Here is a 21,441-nt window from a genome sequence, read left to right on the forward strand (position 1 = left end):
GTTAAAAGATTTACAACATGCAAAAAAAGGTTGGAAAAAAATACCATTATCAAATCCTTTTAATCTTCATAGTCATCTCAATCGGTGTCCGAATTGCCATCACTTTCACTTAAACTGATCACCAAAGGTTCGCATAATTCTTCGATAATTCCGTCTTTGTCCCAATACATATTTTCCAATGAGGTGACATGAAAGCAATATTTTCCCCAGTTTTGAACTGTAATACTTTCAATCGCCTGTTCTGAAAGCTTAAAAAAGTTTCGACATGTCTATCTCCAGTTACGTTGCGATGGCGAATGAAACTTTTCAATTCTGCCCAAGCATACTCAACAGCATTGATATCGCAATGATATGGTGGTAGCATCAAAGCTAGAAATCCATGCTCTTTGAGCATCGTGTCGAATTTAAATAGTTTAGTTGTGGGCGAGTTTCTTTTGACCAAATTAAGCAATTTAATTTTTCGCATATCTGGGGAATGAGAAATGTTATTTGCAGAGAGCCAATCCATAAGAACTTGCTTTTTATTAGACCAATCTGGAACTTTGTTTAATCGAATAGAGTGATATGAAGCGTTATCAATTATAACAACAGCATTTTTAGGAAAGTTTGGAATCAGTTTATCTTCTGTCCACTTTTCGAAGATTGTAGAATTCATTTGCCTATGGTAATTGGCTTTGTATAGTAAGTTTGAAAGTAAGAATGGTAAAAAAAAAAAACATTTCTCCACCCACACACACAATTATTATGCGCTGTGAGGAATTTCAAGTTTTTAGCACTCCACATTCTTCTTTAGACTGTCAACATTTTCCATAAGTTAAATTACTATCAATCCAAGTTTCATCTAGATACACAATCGGTTTTTTCTCCTCCCTGAAACGTCTTATTGCTCTAAAATACTGCGTTCTAGATAAAACCATATTACTTCGCTCCATGATAAGTTTCCTTTTATTCTGGGACTTTTTAAAACAAAATCCGATTTCATGAAGTATTTTCTTTAAAGTTTCTCTTTTACAAGGAAAATTAATTTTTTCTTTAAGCACAGGAATCAATTTCGAAACAGTTGGCACTCTTTTCTCGACCATGTAAAATTCGTGAATAGTTCTTCTTATAATGTCTACATCAAAATCATTCAAGGCTGTGGTTTCGATGGTTTTCTTTAATCTGGAGCTTTTTTTAGGAGATTTAAAATTTGGCTTACCTTCACCTTTTGATTCCCTACAAATTCTTTTAACAGTCGGCATTGATACGCCTGCACTTGCACGTTTTATGACTTGAGAAAGGGGAACAAGGAGACTATTCTTTTTTCGCAGAATGTGAGCACATTATTCAATATTCTTGTGTAAGAGCTACTGAAACGTTTAACAACAGAACTTGTTGACTGTACTGGATCCATCCTACAAATTAATAATAATAAAAAATGCAAAAAAGCGACAACAAAAATCAAGCTAGTACAGCGACAGACAAGAAAGCACGTGATTTCACATGTTGGCGACCAATTCGTCCATCTTCATTTCTTTCTCCCCTTCAGCATGAATCGACTATTCTTGGCAGAATGCCAAGGAGAGATCTAAAAACGGTGGACGAACTATACTGATACATTGGGATCATACAGCATGATTAATGCTAAGTCTCATTGACTATGTTATTGTTGATAGTGATGTTTTCTTCCTGGTGCAGGACACCAGAATGCACAGAGGATTTGAAATTGGAAGTGATCACTATTTAGTCTTGAGCAGGATAAAATTGAATTTCATATTGAAAAGAATAACATGTAAGAAAGTTTTAAGCGAATAAAAGTTGAGCAGCTCTCAGATGTGAACTGTAGACTAAAATACACAAAGATTATTGAAGAAAAAATGAAAGAGTTTCAGAACAGGAATCAAACCTTGGAGATTCAGTGGCAAGCCTTGAATGCCTTGATTGATTCAGCTTGAGAGGCATGTGGTGAAGTTGTCTGCAAGGATAGAAAAATTAGAACTCCATGGTGAACACAGGAAGTTAAAGAGGCAGTGAAGGAAAGGAAGAAAGCATATCAAAATTTTCTGGCAAATAAGTCAGCTTGTGCTCTTAGAGAATACAGGGACAAATGCAAGAATGCTAAACACTATGTAAAACTAGCTAAACAAAAGTCATGGGAGGACTTTGGCAAGAATATAGAAAATAAATATCAAGAAGGTGGCAAAATATTCTGGAGGTTGTTGAAGAAGCTTAGGAATGAAGGAAAGAGTGCTCTAAAAGGAGTTAGAGATGATAAAGATGAAATGAAAATGGGAGAAAAAGATATCCTTGAAGTATGGAGTAATTACTTTGAAAATTTGCTAAATGAAACAAGCAGTGATGACAGCACAGTGATAAAAAAACATTGACCAGGCATGCAGTCAGGAATACATATCCATACTTGAAGTAGAAAAAACCATCAAAGGCTTGAAATGTGGAAAGGCAGCAGAAGTAGATGATATTCGACCAGAAATGCTGAAATATGTTGGTATAAGAGTCTTACAGTGGCTGCACTGCATAGTTCATAAAGCCTGGACAGAGGGACGAATTCCCGATGATTGGAGTAGAGCTCTCATAGTACCCATATATAAAAAGGGAAATAAAACTGCATGTGAGAATTACAGAGGTATTTCCCTACTGTGTGTTCCTGGCAAGATCTATGCAAGTATACTTGAGAAACAGTTGAGAAGAATTGTGGAAGAAAAGCTTGGTGAAGAACAAGCTGGATTCAGGCCAAATAGAGGCTGTCAGGATCAGATCTTCACTTTGCAACAAATAGTCCAGAAAGCATGGGAATATAACAAAGATCTGTATTTAAGTTTTGTTGATTTGGAAAAGGCATATGACAAGGTGCCAAGAGAGAAGCTATTCTATACGCTACAGTTATGGTGTCAATGGGGCATTATATCAAGCAATACTTAGTCTTTATTTGAGTTGTAAGTCAGCAGTTAGAATTTAAGGAAGTACAGGAAGATGGTTTAATATTAAATCTGGTGTGAGACATGGATTTACATTATCCCCTTTGTTATTCATTATCTATATGGATCACATTATGAAGAGAAGTGGTATTAAACATGATATCAAAATTGGACATGTTAATGTCAGCTCTTTGCTTTATGCAGATGATGTTATATTTCTAAATAAATCCACTACAAGTCTTCAAGATTCTCTGACTAAATTGAATAACTGTTGTAATAGATATGGTATGAAGGTTAGCAATAAAAAGACAAAAAAAAGAATGAAAATAGGCAGAATCACTGAAAATGTCAACTGTGTTGTGAATGGAGAACCTGTGGAACAAGTAAAGCATTTCAGCTACATAGGCACGATTTTTTGTGAAGATGGTAAATTAAATATGGAAATAGACAACAGAATCAGCAAAGCTGGTATGGTGGGTAGTCAATTGAATAAATTCATATGGAATAAGAGAGAAATTAGTTGGAACAATTAGCTGTATACAAGACAGTGTTGAAACCAGTTGTAACTTATGGATCTGAGAGCTGGGTCAGAAGTAAAACACTTGACCAAAGACTAGAGACCGCAGATGTAAGAGTCCTGAGAAAGATTAGAGGAGTGAACAGATGGCATCAATGGCAACATCATATTAAAAACGAAGATATTAGGAAAGAACTTGACATTGTCAGCATCCAGGAATGCGTTAGCAGAGCTAATCTCAGGTGGTATGGTCACCTAAACAGAATGGGTGAAGAAAGATTAGCAAAACAAGTGTTCTCTGCCAGGTTGGCAGCAAAACGACCCAGAGGAAGATCAAGATATAGGTGAATTAATACGGTACAAAGTACCTTAGACGATAGAAATGTAAGGTCTGATAATCTTGGTGTCTTCACAAGTAACAGACTGCTTTTTAGGAAAATTGTAGATAGGAAGTTAGTAATGATGTAATTTTTTTCATGTAGTACTATCATATCCTGTACACCCCTTGAGGGTACATGGCAGGAATTTGATGATGATGATTTTTTAATGGAAATGAATGAATTATTCACTTTTATAAATTGTGCAGTACGACTTAAGAAATTACAAGACCAAATAATTTGATATTTATCAGCCTTCGTGCGAAAGCTTGAAAACAATCTTAGATTGTGGGTGGATTGAAAATCTGATTTATATATTTATTTTATTATTTTTTTTCCCCCAAGTTGTAAAATACCTATTTCTCTTGCAAGAGTGCTCATTGGCTCAATAAGCTTGAAGACAAAGTATCTGTGCACTTTATGAACCAAACTGTATGTGTACGTTTATACTAAGGTAAGTCTAAGAGAAAAGTATAAGACAGGATTTTGAATTCCTGGCATTCAAATTAACAATACCAGACTTCCACAGATTGGTGTGGAGATGAATTTAGAGAGAGATAATACTTTAGAAGTACAGTTGACCCTCGAAGAATGTAGGTTTAAACGTGGCTTTTTATGAATAAATATTTTTGGATATTTGCAACAATTTGAAAAAACTCGTAGAAGATAGAAAAAATTAAGAAGAAGTGAGGTATGTCATGAATGCATAAAATATATGTAGATGCTGGACTATTTTATCATTTACTACTATAAAGTATATCCAAATCTATTTATCATCATCAAATTCCTGCCATGTACCCTCAAGGGGTGTACAGGATATGATAGTACTACATGAAAAAAAATTACATCATTACTAACTTCCTATCTACAATTTTCCTCCAAATCTACTTAAACAGAATAGGTGAGGAAAGATTAGCAAAACAAGTGTTCTCTGCCAAGTTGGCAGGAAAACGACTGTTACTGTTACTTGTCAAGACTCCGACATTATCAGATCTTATATTTCTATCGTCTAAGCCACTTTGTACTGTATCAATCCACCTATATCTTGGTCTTCTTCTAGGTCGTTTTGCTGCCAACCCGGCAGAGAACACTTGTTTTGCTAATCTTTCTTTGCGCATTCTGTTTAAGTGACCATGCCACCTGAGATTAGCTCTGCTAATGCATTCCTGGATGTTGACAATGTCAAGTTCTTTCCTAATATCCTCATTTTTAATATGATATTGCCATTGATGCCATCTGTTCACGGCTATAATCTTTCTCAGGACTCTCATATCTGCAGTCTTTGGTCAAGTGTTTTACTTCTGACCCAGCTCTCAGATCCATAAGTCAAAACTGGTTTGAACACTGTCTTGTATACAGCTAATTTAGTGTTCCAACTAATTTCTTTCTTATTCCATATGAATGTATTCAATTGCCTTCCTACCATACCAGCTTTGTTGATTCTGTTGTCTATTTCCATATTTAATTTATAATCTTCACTAAAAATCGTAATTAAGTAGCTGAAATGTTTCACTTGTTCCACAGGTTCTCCATTCACAACACAGTTGATATTTTCAATAATTCTGCCTATTTTTATTGTCTTTGTCTTTTTATTGCTGACCTTCATACCATATCTATTACACCAGCTATTCAATTAATCAGAGCATCTTGCAGACTTTCAGCGGATTTATTTAGAAGTATAACATCATCTGCATAAAGCAAAGAGCTGACATTAACATCTCCAATTTTGATATCATATTTAATACCACTTTTCTTCATAATGTGATCCATATAGATAATGAATAACAGATGGGATAATGTACATCCTTGTCTCACACCACATTTAACATTAAACCTTCTTCCTGTACTTCAATTCTAACTGCTGACTTACAACTCAAATAAAGACTAAGTATTGCTTGATATAATGTATCATTGACACCATATAACTGTAGCGTATTGAATAGCTTCTCTCTTGGCACCTTGTCATATGCCTTTTCCAAATTGACAAAACTTAAATACAGATCTGTTATATTCCTCTGCTTTCTCAACTGTTTGTCGTAAAATGAAGATCTGATCCTGACAGCCTCTATTTGGCCTGAATCCAGCTTGTTCTTCACCAAGCTTTTCTTCCACAATTCTTCTCAACCGTTTCTCAAGTATAGTTGTATAGATCTTGCCAGGAACACTCAGTAGGGAAATACCTCAGTAATTCTCACATTCGGTTTTATTTCCCTTTTTATATATGGGTACTATGAGAGCTCTACTCCAATCATCAGGAATGCGTCCCTCTGTCCAGGCTTTCTGAACTATTCAGTGGAGCCACTGTAAGACTCTGCACCATACTTCAGTATTTCTGGTTGAATATCATCAACTCCTGCTGTCTTTCCACATTTCAAGTCTTTGGTGGCTTTTTCTACTTCAAGTATGGATATGTATTCCTGACTGCATGCCTAGTCAGTGTTTTTTACCACTGTGCTGTCATCACTGCTTGTTTCATTTAGCAGTTTTTCAAAGTAATTACTCCATACGTCAAGAATATCTTTTTCTCCCATTTTCATGTCACCTTTATCATCTCTCTCCTTTTACAGCAGTCTTTTCTCCATTCCTAAGTTTCTTCAACAACTCAGAATATTTTGCCACCTTCTAGATGTTTATTTTCTATATTCTTGCCAAAGTCCTCCCATGACTTTTGTTTAGCTAGTTTTACCTAGTGTTTAGCATTCTTGCATTTGACTATGTATTCTCTAAGAGCACAAGCTGACTTATTTGATGGGAACTTTTGATATGCTTTCTTCTTTTCCTTCACTGCCTCTTTAACTTCCTGTGTCCACCAGGGAGTTCTGATTTTTTTTATCTTTGCAGACAACCTCACCACATGCCTGCCTCTCTGGCAAAATCAATCAATGTTTTCTTCAGAGTTTGCCACTGAATCTCCAAGGTTTGATTCCTGTTCTCAAACTCTTTCATTTTTCTTCAATAATCTTTGTGTATTTTAGTCTACAGTTCACATCTGAGAGCTGCTCAACTTTTATTCGCTTTAAAACTTTCTTACATGTTATTCTTGTCAATATGATATTCAATTTTATCCTGCTCAAGACTAAATAGTGATCGCTTCCAATTTCAAATCCTCTGTACACTCTGGTATCTTGCACCAGCGAGAAAACATCAGTATTAACAATAGCATAGTCAATGAGACTTTTCTTATTCCTAGCCTCTTCTCTCCATGTGAATATGTGCACATTTTTATGTTGGAACGTGGTGTTAGTAATAACCAGTTCATGTCTTGAGCAGAAATCCAACAGATATTTGCCATTATTATTAGCTTTGCTCTTTTCTCCAAATTTTCCCAAAATATTTTTGTATGTCTCACAATCATTTCCTACTCTGCTATTTAGATCACCAACAAGGACCAACTTTTCCTTTTTCATTGTGTCAGTTGATTTTTCTAAAGCCTCAAAAAATTCCTCCACTTCTACCTTATTAGAACCTTCTGTGGGACCATAGGCACAAATAAGTCTCATTGTCCAGTTCCCCCATTCTCATATTTGCTCACATTACTCTACTTGAGACTGACTGCCATTCAAGAAGATGAGCTTTGTTTTTTTTGTTGAATACTCTGGCTACTCCTTCTTTTCCTTGATTGTCATTGCCTGAATATAACATTTTGTATTTATTGGTCAGAAAGATCTCACCAGTTTTTGTGTTTTTTGTTTCAGTCACCCATTTTATGTCGATGTGGTACTTATCTAATTCCTCAGCTAGCTCCATTTCTTTTCCATTCAGGCTTCTTGTGTTGATAGTACCAATCTGTAACTCTAGTGATGTTGAGTTGCGGTTTGTTTTCAGATTTATTCCAGTAGCTGACTTTTTGCTATTAGCCCTGGTTCCTTGGCGAAAACAACGGGGTTGGTTTAACCAATAAGAATACAATTTGGTCGGCTAAATCCCAAATTGTCAGCCCATCCTCGTTCGTTCAGTGTCCAAGCAGATATAGAACAGGATGCACCACGAGAAGGTGAGGATTGGACATTAGGTCCGAAGCCCTGGTCGGTTCTCTGCATTCCTTTAAAGGCTATGTGGTAGTCTCTTTTCAGTTATACAGCTTTGACCCTTAAGCACCCCAAAAATCTATTTATAAAAAGTTAAAATATCTATCAAAACTTATGCACACAAACACTTAGATATTTCAGTCGAGAAATGTAAACAAATATAAAGATGCAGTGTTAAATCGTAACTGCATAAAATTAGTTAAATTAATTAGCATGAAATAAAAATTATATAACTATTTATTCCTTAGTGTATAGGCTAAACTACCATAAAGCAATCATACTGCTGCTGCTTCGTTATCAATGCATGAATAGTTGTACCTGTAAATAAATATGAATTTTTTGTCATATGAATGAGTGATATAAACCTTTCTCCATGGAAGAAAATAGCACTGGGTTGTGATTGGAATTGTCTGGTGGACAAACAACATCTGCATTATACTTGAAATATTGTAAATAAGGAAGAGTCTTTGGAGTGTGTTAAGATATCTTATTCTGAAAGTTATGTGAATAATTAGAGAGATTGTAGGTGATATCATGTGTACAGAGTATCTCTTCTAGCTTGATTTGTGTAAATAGAAAAGTAAAGCTTGCTATAGTAAAAAAGAATTCTGTGAAAGGCAGGATGGCTATTCAGAAAGTTATTGTGGAAAAGAAGAAAATTCAGATTGATGTGGCACATTCAAGTGATTGGTAAGGTAAAGCAAACATTTCATCCAGAGAATATCAGTGAACATATGCACAAATGTTAGCTTTTAATTGCTATATGAGAGGACAATTCAAAAGTAATGCCTCAGATTTTTTATATCAGAAAATATAATTTGACAATGGCTTTTACATGGATTAATCCTACATCTTTTGCAAGCATTGTAATTTTGCAAACTTACTACTATTGAGGGAGATGCATATGCCAACCCCCAGCATCCTTCATGCACTCCTTTTTAATTCATTGCCATCTGCATTGTTGTAAAGTGCCCGACCCAGTGTAATTCAGCTCACAATTAATAGTATTGTCTCACTACACATTTTCAGAAGGTATGAATTTCAATTGGACTAGTCTTCTGCAGTAAGGAAGTTAATCATAACATGCCAAATTCATCAATGACTGTCATTTTGAATTGTTCTCTAGTCCTGTGATCAGTTGTAGCACCATTCACTGTTCCAGAACTGGACCACTACTGTCCACTTAGTATATTAAATTTTCTGCTGTGTGTGCTTGAATCAAATTTACGAAAAAGAGGCATTGGTTTCTCACCTCCCCATGAGTTTGTTTTAATCCCACTTAACTTTAGATGCCAAAGATGGTCCTGCTCTGTAATATGAAATTATTGTGGAAAAGAACATTTTTAAAGAAGAAAATTCAGATTGGTAGTGCACATCCAAGTGACTGGTAAAATCACTTGAATGTGCCACGAACACTATAATTTAACAATTTGGTTCCCTAGTTCCACCTAGTCCCTAGTTTCACATGTGATGATATTCCCACCAGGAATATCATCACATTTTACATAGCATAACTTAACTTGCTTTCAAAATCTGGAAAAGTATCTTAGCTTCCCAGTTAGGTTTGCATCATCCTGAATACTTTTTGTGCTACTTTAAATGCTGGAAGTATTGTCTTGCTCAGCCATCTGTGCCTAGTGTGGCAGTAAAGATCATTGGAACAAAGACTAAGTACAAAACACTGAAATGCCTCAATTGTACTGGAAATTACCCAGCTTGCTCCTCAGCATGCCACAGATTGTAAGGATAAAGAGGAGGCACAAAAAGTGCAACTGAATAGAACATTCTCTGTCAGGAAGCAAAGAGACGGTATACACTACTTTGGAAAAAAAAGTCAATACCCACACCCTGCAGACAAGGTACATCATGCCATGTAAAGAGGGATATGATGCTCACAAGTCAGTGCAACTGTGTTTGGGTGAATAGCTGTGAGAAGGGAACTGACTGAATTTAAAAGAGTTGTTATTTTCCATGTTGCAGAACTATCTGTTTGACAAAGAGGGACCATCCCAGGTCAACAGCCAGTGATACCATATTGAGATGGAATCACAGGGAGTTAAATGCAAGTGCTAACTGCAGTGGATAACCCATCACACTCAAAACATGATCGTATGGTGCTATGAAGGATAATATGTGAAAACTACTATTTGTTGGGTAACACATTGAATTTGGAGTTCCCTACATCAAGTGAAACCTGAATCTGCACAAAAACATTCAGAATGAAGGCTCATAACATGGACTTCCATGGTAGGACTGCAATATGCAAATCTCACAGCTGAACCAAAATGCAGTGCTATCTTCATTGGTGCAAAAAGCTTGTACAGTGGGACGTGGAAACTTAGAAAGCTGTGTTATGGAGCAAGGGATCACACGACACCCTTTACTGAGTAGATGCAAAGTGAACGTCTCTTACCAGAGTGCACAATCCAACTCTGAAATTTAGAGATGGTGGTATGGTCCTCTTTTTTTATGGTTTGGCCTTGGATCTGTTTGTGGTGCTATGAACATTGAACTCCAAAAGGTATTGGAACATTCTGGACAATGCAATGCTTCCTTCTTGATGGTGGTTCATCAGAAATAACCATTGTCTCTTTCAGCAAGACAGTGCACCATGTCATAAGACTGCTGCTTTAACTGCATGGTTTGTGAACATGAATGTCATCACACTTGACTGACTTCCACAGAGTCCTGATCTTAATCCTATTGAACATCTCTGGGATGAACTGGAGTGTCACGTGAGGTTAAGAAACATCTGTCCCACAACAGTCGCAGTCCTAATTACATACCTATAGGAAGAATGGAACAAAATTCCCATTGATTGCTATTGTAGGATTGCTGTAGTTATCACAGTGAAAGGAGGTCCTAAATCTTATTAAGGTGGGTGCCATGACTGTTTGTTCCTTACACTTTGGTATTCGTTGACTTTTTCCAAACAGCACTACAAAAATGGGGACAACATATAGTAGTAAATCCTCTTATGCCGAGAAGGCAAGTGTTTAAAGAAAAGTACCTTATCTCTTGTCTATCCCACCACCTCACAATATTGCTGAACTGTATATGCTTCTCTTTAAGAGTATAAAAAAAAAAAAATTATAACGACTCACTTTTGGTGATATATCAAAATGATTCTGCTAAATGAGAATCAGGTAGTTAAAAAATAAAGTGTGTGTGTCTTTTGTATGGAATGTTTCTAGATCCATTAGTAAATTAGATGGATATCATAAAGCAAGTACTGCAATTTAATATAGTTTGCTATTCATAATAACAAACTTGCTTCTAAAACTGTAGCAGGACTATCTGTATAATGGTATTTTGCGAGTGAGAAAAGTTCCATAGTTTTTTCAATATACAGCATTTGAAAATATTGTCAGTAAAATGAAAACATAAATCGTCTTCTTCCATTGCAATGATTTGAGAAATAAGGCTAATCTCTTATTATATTTTAGAATAGATTATTTTCACACACACAAATTGTTATCTTTGGAAATAGATGCAATAAATAAATTGAACAACATAAAGCTAAAGTTTTGAATGACAATGAACAAAATTCCAAATTAAACAGTATGCTCTAAACCAAATGATACAAAGGGTTGTTGCTCTGTTAAAATTCATCCCTTAATGGCTCCACAACTGCCATTAAAAGATGAATGGCAGAGAAGGATAATTATATGATAAAATGCAGAATGCCACTCATGTTTTTGATCCAGAAAATACTAAGGTGGTCTGAGTATTTTCTCCACTTCGGCTGGTTGAGAGTTTATGGAAAATGAGGCTGTTGTAGCTGGTCAGCTCATTTCTCAAACTTTTACCATCTGCCTGTTCTCTACACCGATTACTCATGCAACCAGCCATAATGAACCTGGAATCTATTTACACTTCCCCACATTCACAATGCGTTCTGGCAATGCATTTGTTAAATCTATTTATATATATATATATATATATATATATTTTATACTTAATTAGTTGTTACTTGGATTACTTCCTTTCTCATTAAAATCCTACCAGCTGCTCTATTGTTATGTTGTTGCTTTCTCTATATTTTCTGTTTTATATGTATATCTATTCTATCTTTCTATCGCTATTTTACTTCTTCAGATATCAGGCCTATTATACATATATCTAGGATTGTTTCCTCTTTGGATACTGGCGAATTTATATTTCACTGCGCCAGCCATTATCCTATAGCAGAAAAGGATCCTTACTCAGAGAGACAATACTAGATTCTGAGACGTTCTTACACAGTGATCTTTAACACTGCCGTATAGATTCAGATAATTTTATTGCAGTCGTGATCTAAATCTATAATTATATACACTTCCTAATTCCTTCCCGCCAAAATAGGTTCTATTTTTATAAGTGGTAGTTTGGAAATCGTAATCAGGCATGACTCAGGTTTAGGCAAATATGACATGTTTATTGGAATATCTAAACAGAATACAAAATTTCATACACTCAATTATGACTCAATACTAATTAAAACTTGAATTAAGAGGTTAACATATTCTAAACTAAATCTAAGATGGTTGAGAGTTTATTGAAAATGAGGCTGTTGTAGCTGGTCAGCTCATTTCTCAAACTTTTACCATCTGCCTGTTCTCTACACTGATTGCTCATGCAACCAGCCATAATGAACCTGGAATCTATTTACACTTCCCCATAAAGCATGCGAAACACAGTAACTGCATATTGGAATAGATAGCAAATTATATGAAGTTAAGCTAAATTCCTTTCTGCAATGCTATTCATAAAACAATATAAACAAACATTCTAATATTACTCAGTTACTAAAATCCACAATTCTAATCTCATTAAGTTAATCCTATTACATGCAATACAAAGATCTCTTCTAAACAATTCTTACTCTCAAAGGAGGTTAACTTTCTAATTAGAGACTGTCCACAAAGTTCTTTAGAGTACTGTTCTTAATTTTTTCATTCACAAACAATCTTCTCTCTTCTAATGAATTTTATACACAAAATAGAGTGATTTTACCTTACTGAACTTTTTCCACGTCTTTCAGCACCACATGTACATCTGGTTACTTCTTGTCTATTGGCTATCCATACGACAACATAGGGGTGATGGTATCTTCATTATTTCTGCCGAAGACAGACTCAATCTCTGCATTTTAGGAACATTTCGATGGGACTTTTCAGCGATGGCTTGATTCTGCTAGGATTGGAAGTTTTACCTTCAGCTCTGCATAGAATCCTCCAATCTCAAAGCCTGCCATCCGACATCCTATCTTAGCACAGAGGCTTCATTTCCCCCCTTTACGCTAACTTCCGAGCCACCAAACAGGAAAATGATATGACAAGAGACAGATCCTTCGATACAGTACTTGTCCGCTTATATTCTTCGATAGAGCGCCCTTTTTTCTTTTCACACGGCCCATATCTTTTTACCCCTTGGGTTCATCCCTTGCTTTTTCCTGACGCTGTTATGCTCCTGGATTCATGGAATACGCGGCAACGTACATTCAGTTTAAGCTACTGCCGCCAGCGTTACACTGGACATGTGTCTTGTATACTTTCTAAGAATCATTACTTAGTAACTATCTGGTGACTCACAGTTAATCTATACAGCTTAAGTGAGGCTTAAAATTAATATTAACAAAATTCTTCCTTTAATACATTCTCTAATTTAATTCTGGTAGTGATGAAAAGATTAAAGTACATGGAATATAAGGAAATTTATACATAAAGTGAAGAAGTTTCACTTTTAATTTTAGCTGATGTGCAGGTATTTCTCTTTTTTTGTAAGTTTAATAGGTTGGATTCTGAATGAATGATTTCTTTGCAAGATTCCTTCATTCAGGATCTAACACATTCCACTCACCAACTCTCCACATAAATTCTACTCCACACACACACACACACACACACACCCTTCTCCACCATATTTTTATATGGTGGAGAAGGGTGTGTGTGCGTGTTGATTGCTTCTGGCAGAATCTCTAAACACGGTCTCTATCATATCTCCTCTTTCCACCTGTCCACCCAAGTTTGTAATCCACGCTCCCTCAAATGCTCTTCACAACTTACACTCCAGAGTCTTGATATTACTTCGGTTATTTGATTTTGGATCCTCTCTGGTGTTTCCACATCACAATGAAAACTGGGTGGCCAAATTTACGCACAATAGTCCATGTGAGGTCAGACCATTACCTTATATAGAGGCACCTCCTTATCCCTATATGCCAATCTACTTTTTATCATAGCAACAATATGATGTGCAGTGCACATCATCTTTGCAATGCTTATAATATAATTCCTGAAGTGTAAAACTCAACCAATATAATATGCATCCTTATATATCTGTACCTCAGAGTGCATTGCATTTTTTTTATTAAAACTACCTGTAGATCATCAGCAAACATTTGAAGATCCTCAATGATTGAATTGTGGATTGATACATGAAATATCATTAACAAATAAGTTTAATAGTAGTGACCAAAGAACAGAACTGAGGCATTCTGCTGGTGTCTTTCAGAAAGCCAACCTTCAACCCATCTAATCAGTCAATTATCTGATCCCATCTTCTTCAGTTTATACCCTAATTTGTCATATGGTAACCTATCAAATGCCTTTGCAAAGTCAAAAAAAAATCACTATATGAATCTTCCTTATCCAACACGTTTGTCAACTTGAATAAAACGTAAGATTACTAAAACAAGACTGCCATTCACAAATCCATGCTAACCATTGCAGAGAATCTTGTATCCATCAACCCAATCTATTTGTAACCAATTTTTCCAAACACTAATCACAACTCCAGATATACAGACCCGTCTATAGTTGGAAACTTTTGTTCTCAAGACTATTTTTCACATTCTTTAAAAATACATGGTGATATGTCATCCATTGCCATAGCCATATGAACATCTAACCCAAGCAACTCTTGATACACCTGATGGTGGTTTTACCTTTAATTCTAATTCTCACCTCTCATTTACATGTTACACAACATCATTTACACCAGTATGATATACGCTGGTGAATTGTTCATTAAATAATTCCTCTACCATTTGCTAGTTACTCTGCTACCAGCATCAATCTGCCGTAATTATTTTTCCTCTTGCTTGCCACATAGCAGAAAAATTCCATTGAATTAACCAATTGGCCCTCCTTTGATATTCTTTTTTTTTTTAAACGATGCTTGTCACTTTTCTGAACAACAATTTATATTCTTTATGCATCTGTTCACTACAAACTGTCTTGTGCCTCCTCCATAACGTTTGTAACACTGCTTGCTTGATTTCACTGTTCATCTCACTTCTTTAGTTATTTCTGTGTAACACTTGATTTGCTTTCGTTAGATACTACCTTATTTCCTATGCACTGTCAACAGCTTTTATGCACAATTTAACAACTATGATTATGTATTGATGGAAGCAGACTACAGAACTTTTCATAATTACTCGTTTTTTAGTTTCGCATCTTGGTGATAACTTTTTCCTGTTTGACTAAACAAGTACCTCATTCACAACCACATCCTGTGAGGATATCAAATCCAATGCTGAAACCTCATGTTACCTCCATTGCATTCTGCTTTAGATATCCTGCAGAAACTCAACAAATTCACTTTACTTCTTTCCATACTCTATTTTGTTCTTTCCAATTTATAATTAAAATCTCCCGTTGCTTCCATTTACTTGCCCAATTAATTTGTCTAAACATTTCATAATCAGTGTTCCACATTCCCTGGCCTACAACAATATCCTATTAGATATATAGTATTCTTTTGATCTCACTTTCACACCATATAGCTTCAAAATCTTCATGTACTACTATTTTCTGCTTACACTGTTGAAGGATCATAAGATTAGAAGACACTTATCCTAACTTCATGCATTCAATGAAACCAGCAGGTTTCATCAAATCAAGCCTGAAAAGACCTTGTGGCAGTCTAGTCTATGCATGGACCATAAGGTGGAATTTATTATTGCTCAACTCTGCACAGGTCATGGTCATCTTACTCATTCTTTTCTGTTGAGGAATTGATGAATGCCTATGTGTGAGTTCTATGGTACCAGTCTAATTCACATTGAATTAGACTGCCCTCATTGAAAATTTTTCAATGAGCAGTTACCATTTGTTATTTATAATCAGTCTGTGCCCTGCACACATGCAGATTTTATCTGATTCTTCAAATCTTCATTTCATAGTTAAATTTCTACTGAGCTTTGATGTTTATAATTGTGTAGTATGGTATATTATGTATATATTCTGATTTTTCTAATACCCTGTGTCATACATACTTAGGGTGTTTCTTATATTCCCTTTTTATGTATCCTTTTATTTTTTCACTCAGTTGTTTTGTTATAAATTTTATACATAAACTGTATGTAAAAGGAATGCATCAAATAACAGATTTCTTTTTACATACGATGCTATTTATTTATTGATGTTTTTAGGTATAGTATACTGCTCTAAACTTCATATTGGTCAGCATGACAATTGCTGTCACTGCACCTGTAAACTCCAAACAAACCATATATAAAGTATTGATATAATCCTATAGTTATGTTTTTGGCATTGATAGGTATTAATTATGATGAATTATTTACATATTTAGACATAAAATTTGTTCCGTTTTTATTTCATATTCTTAATGCTCGTTTACTCCAGACATTTTCTTTTGTGAAAACCAAAGTTCATTATGTTCAACTCGTTAATATAACAACTTACTAAAAGTACAAATCGCCAACAGTACAGTATTATTCTGAAGGGCATTAGCTTATTGCAAAGCTATCCACTGTATTATAAGTTATACTTAAATCATACATAACAAGATGAGGACTTATTTCTTAATTTTGTGAATTGCTGTTAAAATGAAGCATAGATACAGGATTGCAAGATATTTAAGGCAATAACTTTGGCTTACCTTGATTATGGAATACATATTTTGATTTAATTTTGAAGGAAATGAAGAAGAAGATGAGGATGAGGATGAAGAGGATGAAAATGATCTAGATGGGGAAGGTGAAAGTGAAGATGAAGATGAGGATGAAGATGGAGGTATAGTGTGTAATATTTTAATCTACTGTAAATTTCTTTTCATTGAAGGGATAGTTTTATTCTCACTAAACAGCAGTTTTCAGTAAAATTATACTGAGATTATAACTCATGTTGATCACATATCTGACTTGCTACACTTTTTTGCTTTCAATTGAGATGTATGGGGTATGCTTTCCTCTACATATACAGATAATTTTCTTTAGTAATTGTGGAAATAACTGCTCTCAGGTTCATCTAACCTCATTTGGTACATTTAAGTACCTAAATTAAAAAGTTGTCATTCATGAAACATAATGTGGATTATACAGAGCAATCTTTACAAACATAAGCATATTAAAGAAATTGCCAGGCTACACTTTTGACACATCATACCTGTACATCAATTTTCATGTTCCATAACCTTACTTTCTCTCAAACTAACCCATTTCAACTTAACCTTATTCATATAACCACAGCCAATTTTCGCATACTGTGACATCTGTATGACAGCATACCATCATATGCTGGTTTTCCATTCATTCTTACAGGTTTATAATTTTTCTACCTCTTTTTTCTTAAATCTAATTTTTGAGGCAATCTTATTTTTTATTTTTTCTTGCCATTTCATTTTATCCATTTTATGGCCATGTTTTTATGCTGTTCCAAATCTAATACTGTCTTTGCAGTTTCATATTCCATATTAAATGTAACATTTTCTTCATCTCCAAAAAAAATAGGTATGTCTAAAACTTTGAATAAATTTAATAAATATAATTTCACGACAATTTATATTTATTAACCTCTTTAAATGCAACAAATCTCAGAATTCTAGAGCAGGGCTGTTTTAGTAGCATTTATAATAACACAGTTCACAGGATTATTTTTTTGTCCTTCTAGAGCAGTGTTTCTCAACCTATGGTCCACAATGATGGGACAGGTGGTCTGCAGGCAGACTTAAATTAAAGATATATTTTAATTATTCAAACAAAAATTAAAATTGAATAAGTAATTGAAATATTGAAATAAAATGGATACTTAAAAAAACAACAAATAGCAGCAGAATGTTCATTCCATGAACATTCTACTTGGGGGAAGTCAATGATGATAATACCATATCTAGTAGTTCTAGTGATATTCAAGTCTCACGAAAATGAAAGCTTTCATGTTTATTGTCGGAAACTGATAATGAATAACATAATTTTTTAATAGAATCCTTACCAAATAACTGAAATTGTTTTTTTTTTTTAAAGTTATTAAAATTCATTATATGTATGTGTGTTCTCCATGAAATGTAAATAAAAATCTTATGATCCTAACGAATTTAATGATTGCTTTTTTTCATTATTTTGCTTATATTTCAGGTTTGGAACCAATCTTCACTTTTTCTATGGAGTCAGTAGCTCTTTTTACGGGTAATTTTTAGGAATGTATATCGCATAAAAAGAGGTTTAGGTGTATATAACTTTTTGCTTCATTCTGAAATTCTCTGGCTTTCCAGGGGCAAAGTACTAACAAGGTTATTTCAATTAAGGCACAAAATTTTATTGTTTGTAATTCTGATTTTCCTCACTCCTTGTTGACAAAGCATGGTTATCAACACTACTCTACTATCTTTCAGACATTTTTTAGAAATTAAATGAACTAAATCTCTCACTTCAGGGAAATTGTTCAACTCTTCTTGATGCTTACAACAAAATAAAGACATTAGAGATAAAACTGGTGTAATGGATTAGTTATGTAAAAGACTGACAATTTGCACCTTTTCCAACACTGAAATCCTTAGTGGAAAATGATATTATTATTATTACCGATTTTATTTATAAGCTTCCTATAATAGTACAATATGTTGAACAATCAGCTGTTAATTAAGGGCAACAGCTCATCCAGGTTACGATATGCATAAAGTTACAAAAATTCGTGTAATGCATTTTCATTATATACACATGTACATTCATATAACATACATATTATTATAATATAATTACATAATAAAATTGCAGATAAAATAAAATTTCATCATACAGAGAAAGTTGCATAACAATTGATTAGGAACAAAATAAAACAAAACAGTTCAATAGCATTTAAATTTTACGTTTTACACATAAGACTGGATCTTTGAATACAGATATGCTAAAAACCAATAATTTATACAGTTATTTTGAACAGAGCTTCCTCATTTCTGTGTGAAAATAAATACTCTTTGATTAGAGTTTTGTATTTGTTTGGGTTAGTTTCATTTCTTATTGTTAAAAGTAGTGTGTTGAATACTTTTGGCACTAAATAAGTATAATGTTTGTGTATTGCTTCTTTATTTGCTTTTGAAACTAAATATTTTAGGCACTAATGTCTACTAAGGAAAGTATCTTGTTTGATATTAACGTATTCGTTGTCGTTTTTTATGAATAATAGTACCCTATATACGTATAAATATCTAAGCGTGTGCTTAAGGGTCAAAGCTGTATAACTGAGAGGAGACCTCCACATAGCCTTTAAAGGAATGCGGAGAACCGACCAGGGCTTCTGACCTAATGTCCAATCCTCACCTTCTCGTGGTGCACCCTGTTGGGTATCTACTTGGATACTGAATGAACGAGGATGTGCTGGCAATTTGGGATTTAGCCAACCAAATTGTATTCTTATTGGTTAAACCAAAATTAAAAATGATGGTACGACATGACAAAATTTCATGCCGGCTGGGGCGTCGCCCGGTTAAACAAGGCCCCTGTTGTTTTCGCCAGGGAACCAGGGCAAACATCAAAGTCAGCTACTGGAACAAATCTGAAAACAAACACCAACTCAACATCACCAGAGTTAAAGATCGGTACTATCAACGTAAGAAGCCTGAATGGCAAAGAAATGGAGCTTGCTGAGGAATTAGATAAGTACCAGATCGACATAATAGGGGTGACTGAAACAAAAAACACAAAAACTGGTGAGATCTTTCTGAGCAATAAATACAAAATGTTATATTCAGGCAATGACAATCAAGGAAAAGAAGGAGTAGCCATAGTATTCAACACAAAATACAAGACTAATCTTCTTGAATGGCAGTCAGTCTCAAGTAGAGTAATGTGGGCAAATATGAGAATGGGGAACTGGACAATGAGACTTATTTGTGCCTATGGTCCCAAAGAAAGTTCTACTAAGGTAGAAGTGGAGGAATTTTTTGAGGCATTAGAAAAAGCAACTGGCACAATGAAAAAGGAAAAGTTGTCCTTGTTGGGGATCTAAATAGCAGAGTAGGAAATGATTGTGAGACATACAAAAATATTTTGGGAAAATTTGGAGAAAAGAGCAAAGCTAATAATAATGGCAAATATCTGTTGGATTTCTGCTCAGGACATGGACTGGTTATTACTAACACCATGTTACAATATAAAAATGTGCACAAATTCACATGGAGAGAAGAGGCTAGGAATAAGAAAAGTCTCATTGACTATGTTATTGTTGATAGTGATGTTTTCTCCCTTGTGCAGGACACCAGAGTGTACAGAAGATTTGAAATTGGAAGTGATCACTATCTAGTCTTGAGCAAGATAAAATTGAATTTCATATTGAAAAGAATAACATGTAAGAAAGTTTTAAAGTGAATAAAAGTTGAGCAGCTCTCAGATGTGAACTGTAGACTAAAATACACAAAGATTATTGAAGAAAAAATGAAAGACTTTGAGAACAGGAATCAAACCTTGGAGATTCAGTGGCAAACTCTGAAGAAAACATTGATTGATTTTGCCAGAGAGGCAGGCATGTGGTGAGGTTATCTGTAAGGATAAAAAAATCAGAACTCCCTGCTGGACACAGGAAGTTAAAGAGGCAGTGAAGGAAAAGAAGAAAGCATATCAAAAGTTCCTCTCAAATAAGTCAGCTTGTGCTCTTAGAGAATATAGAGACAAATGCAAGAATGCTAAACACTGTGTAAAACTAGCTAAAAAAAGTCATGGGAGGACTTTGGCAAGAATATAGAAAATAAACATCTAGAAGGTGGCAAAATATTCTGAGTTGTTGAAGAAGCTTAGGAATGGAGGAAAGAGTGCTGTAAAAGGAGTTAGAGATGATAAAGGTGACATGAAAATGGGAGAAAAAGATATCCTTGAAGTATGGAGTAATTACTTTGAAAAACTTCTAAACGAAACAAGCAGTGATGACAGCAAAATGCTAAAAAAACACTGACCAGGAATGCAGTCAGGAATACATATCCATACTTGAAGTAGAAAAAGCCATCAAAGGCTTGAAACGTGGAAAGGCAGCAGGAGTAGATGATATTCGACCAGAAATGCTGAAGTATGGTGGTATAAGAGTCTTACAGTGGCTCCACTGCATAGTTCAGAAAGGCCTGGACAGAGGGACGAATTCCCGATGATTGGAGTAGAGCTCTTATAATACCCATATATAAAAAGGGAAATAAAACTGCATGTGAGAATTACAGAGGTATTTCCCTACTGTGTGTTCCTGGCAAGATCTATGCAAGTATACTAGAGAAACAGTTGAGAAGAATTGTGGAAGAAAAGCTTGGTGAAGAACAAGCTGGATTCAGGCCAAATAGAAGCTATCAGGATCAGATCTTCACTTTACGACAAATAGTCGAGAAAGCAAGGGAATATA

At 34.8% G+C, this 21,441-nt stretch overlaps 1 protein-coding gene across 1 annotated transcript in view; it reads left to right on the forward strand.

Annotated features, from left to right (window-relative positions):
- The window catches only part of LOC150099034 (acidic leucine-rich nuclear phosphoprotein 32 family member A-like), a 140,075-nt gene that overhangs the window by 77,750 nt on the left and 40,884 nt on the right, over positions 1-21,441 (forward strand). Inside the window, exon 5 of the mRNA XM_090404744.1 lies at positions 16,765-16,860. Coding sequence (XP_090260870.1) covers positions 16,765-16,860 — 96 coding nt within the window. The remainder of the gene's footprint in view (positions 1-16,764; positions 16,861-21,441) is intronic.

The sequence above is a fragment of the Typopeltis vanoorti genome, chromosome 15 (assembly GCF_054136105.1).
Source record: "Typopeltis vanoorti isolate ZY-2024b chromosome 15, IOZ_Tvanoo_1.0, whole genome shotgun sequence".
Taxonomy (NCBI): Eukaryota; Metazoa; Arthropoda; class Arachnida; order Uropygi; family Thelyphonidae; genus Typopeltis; species Typopeltis vanoorti.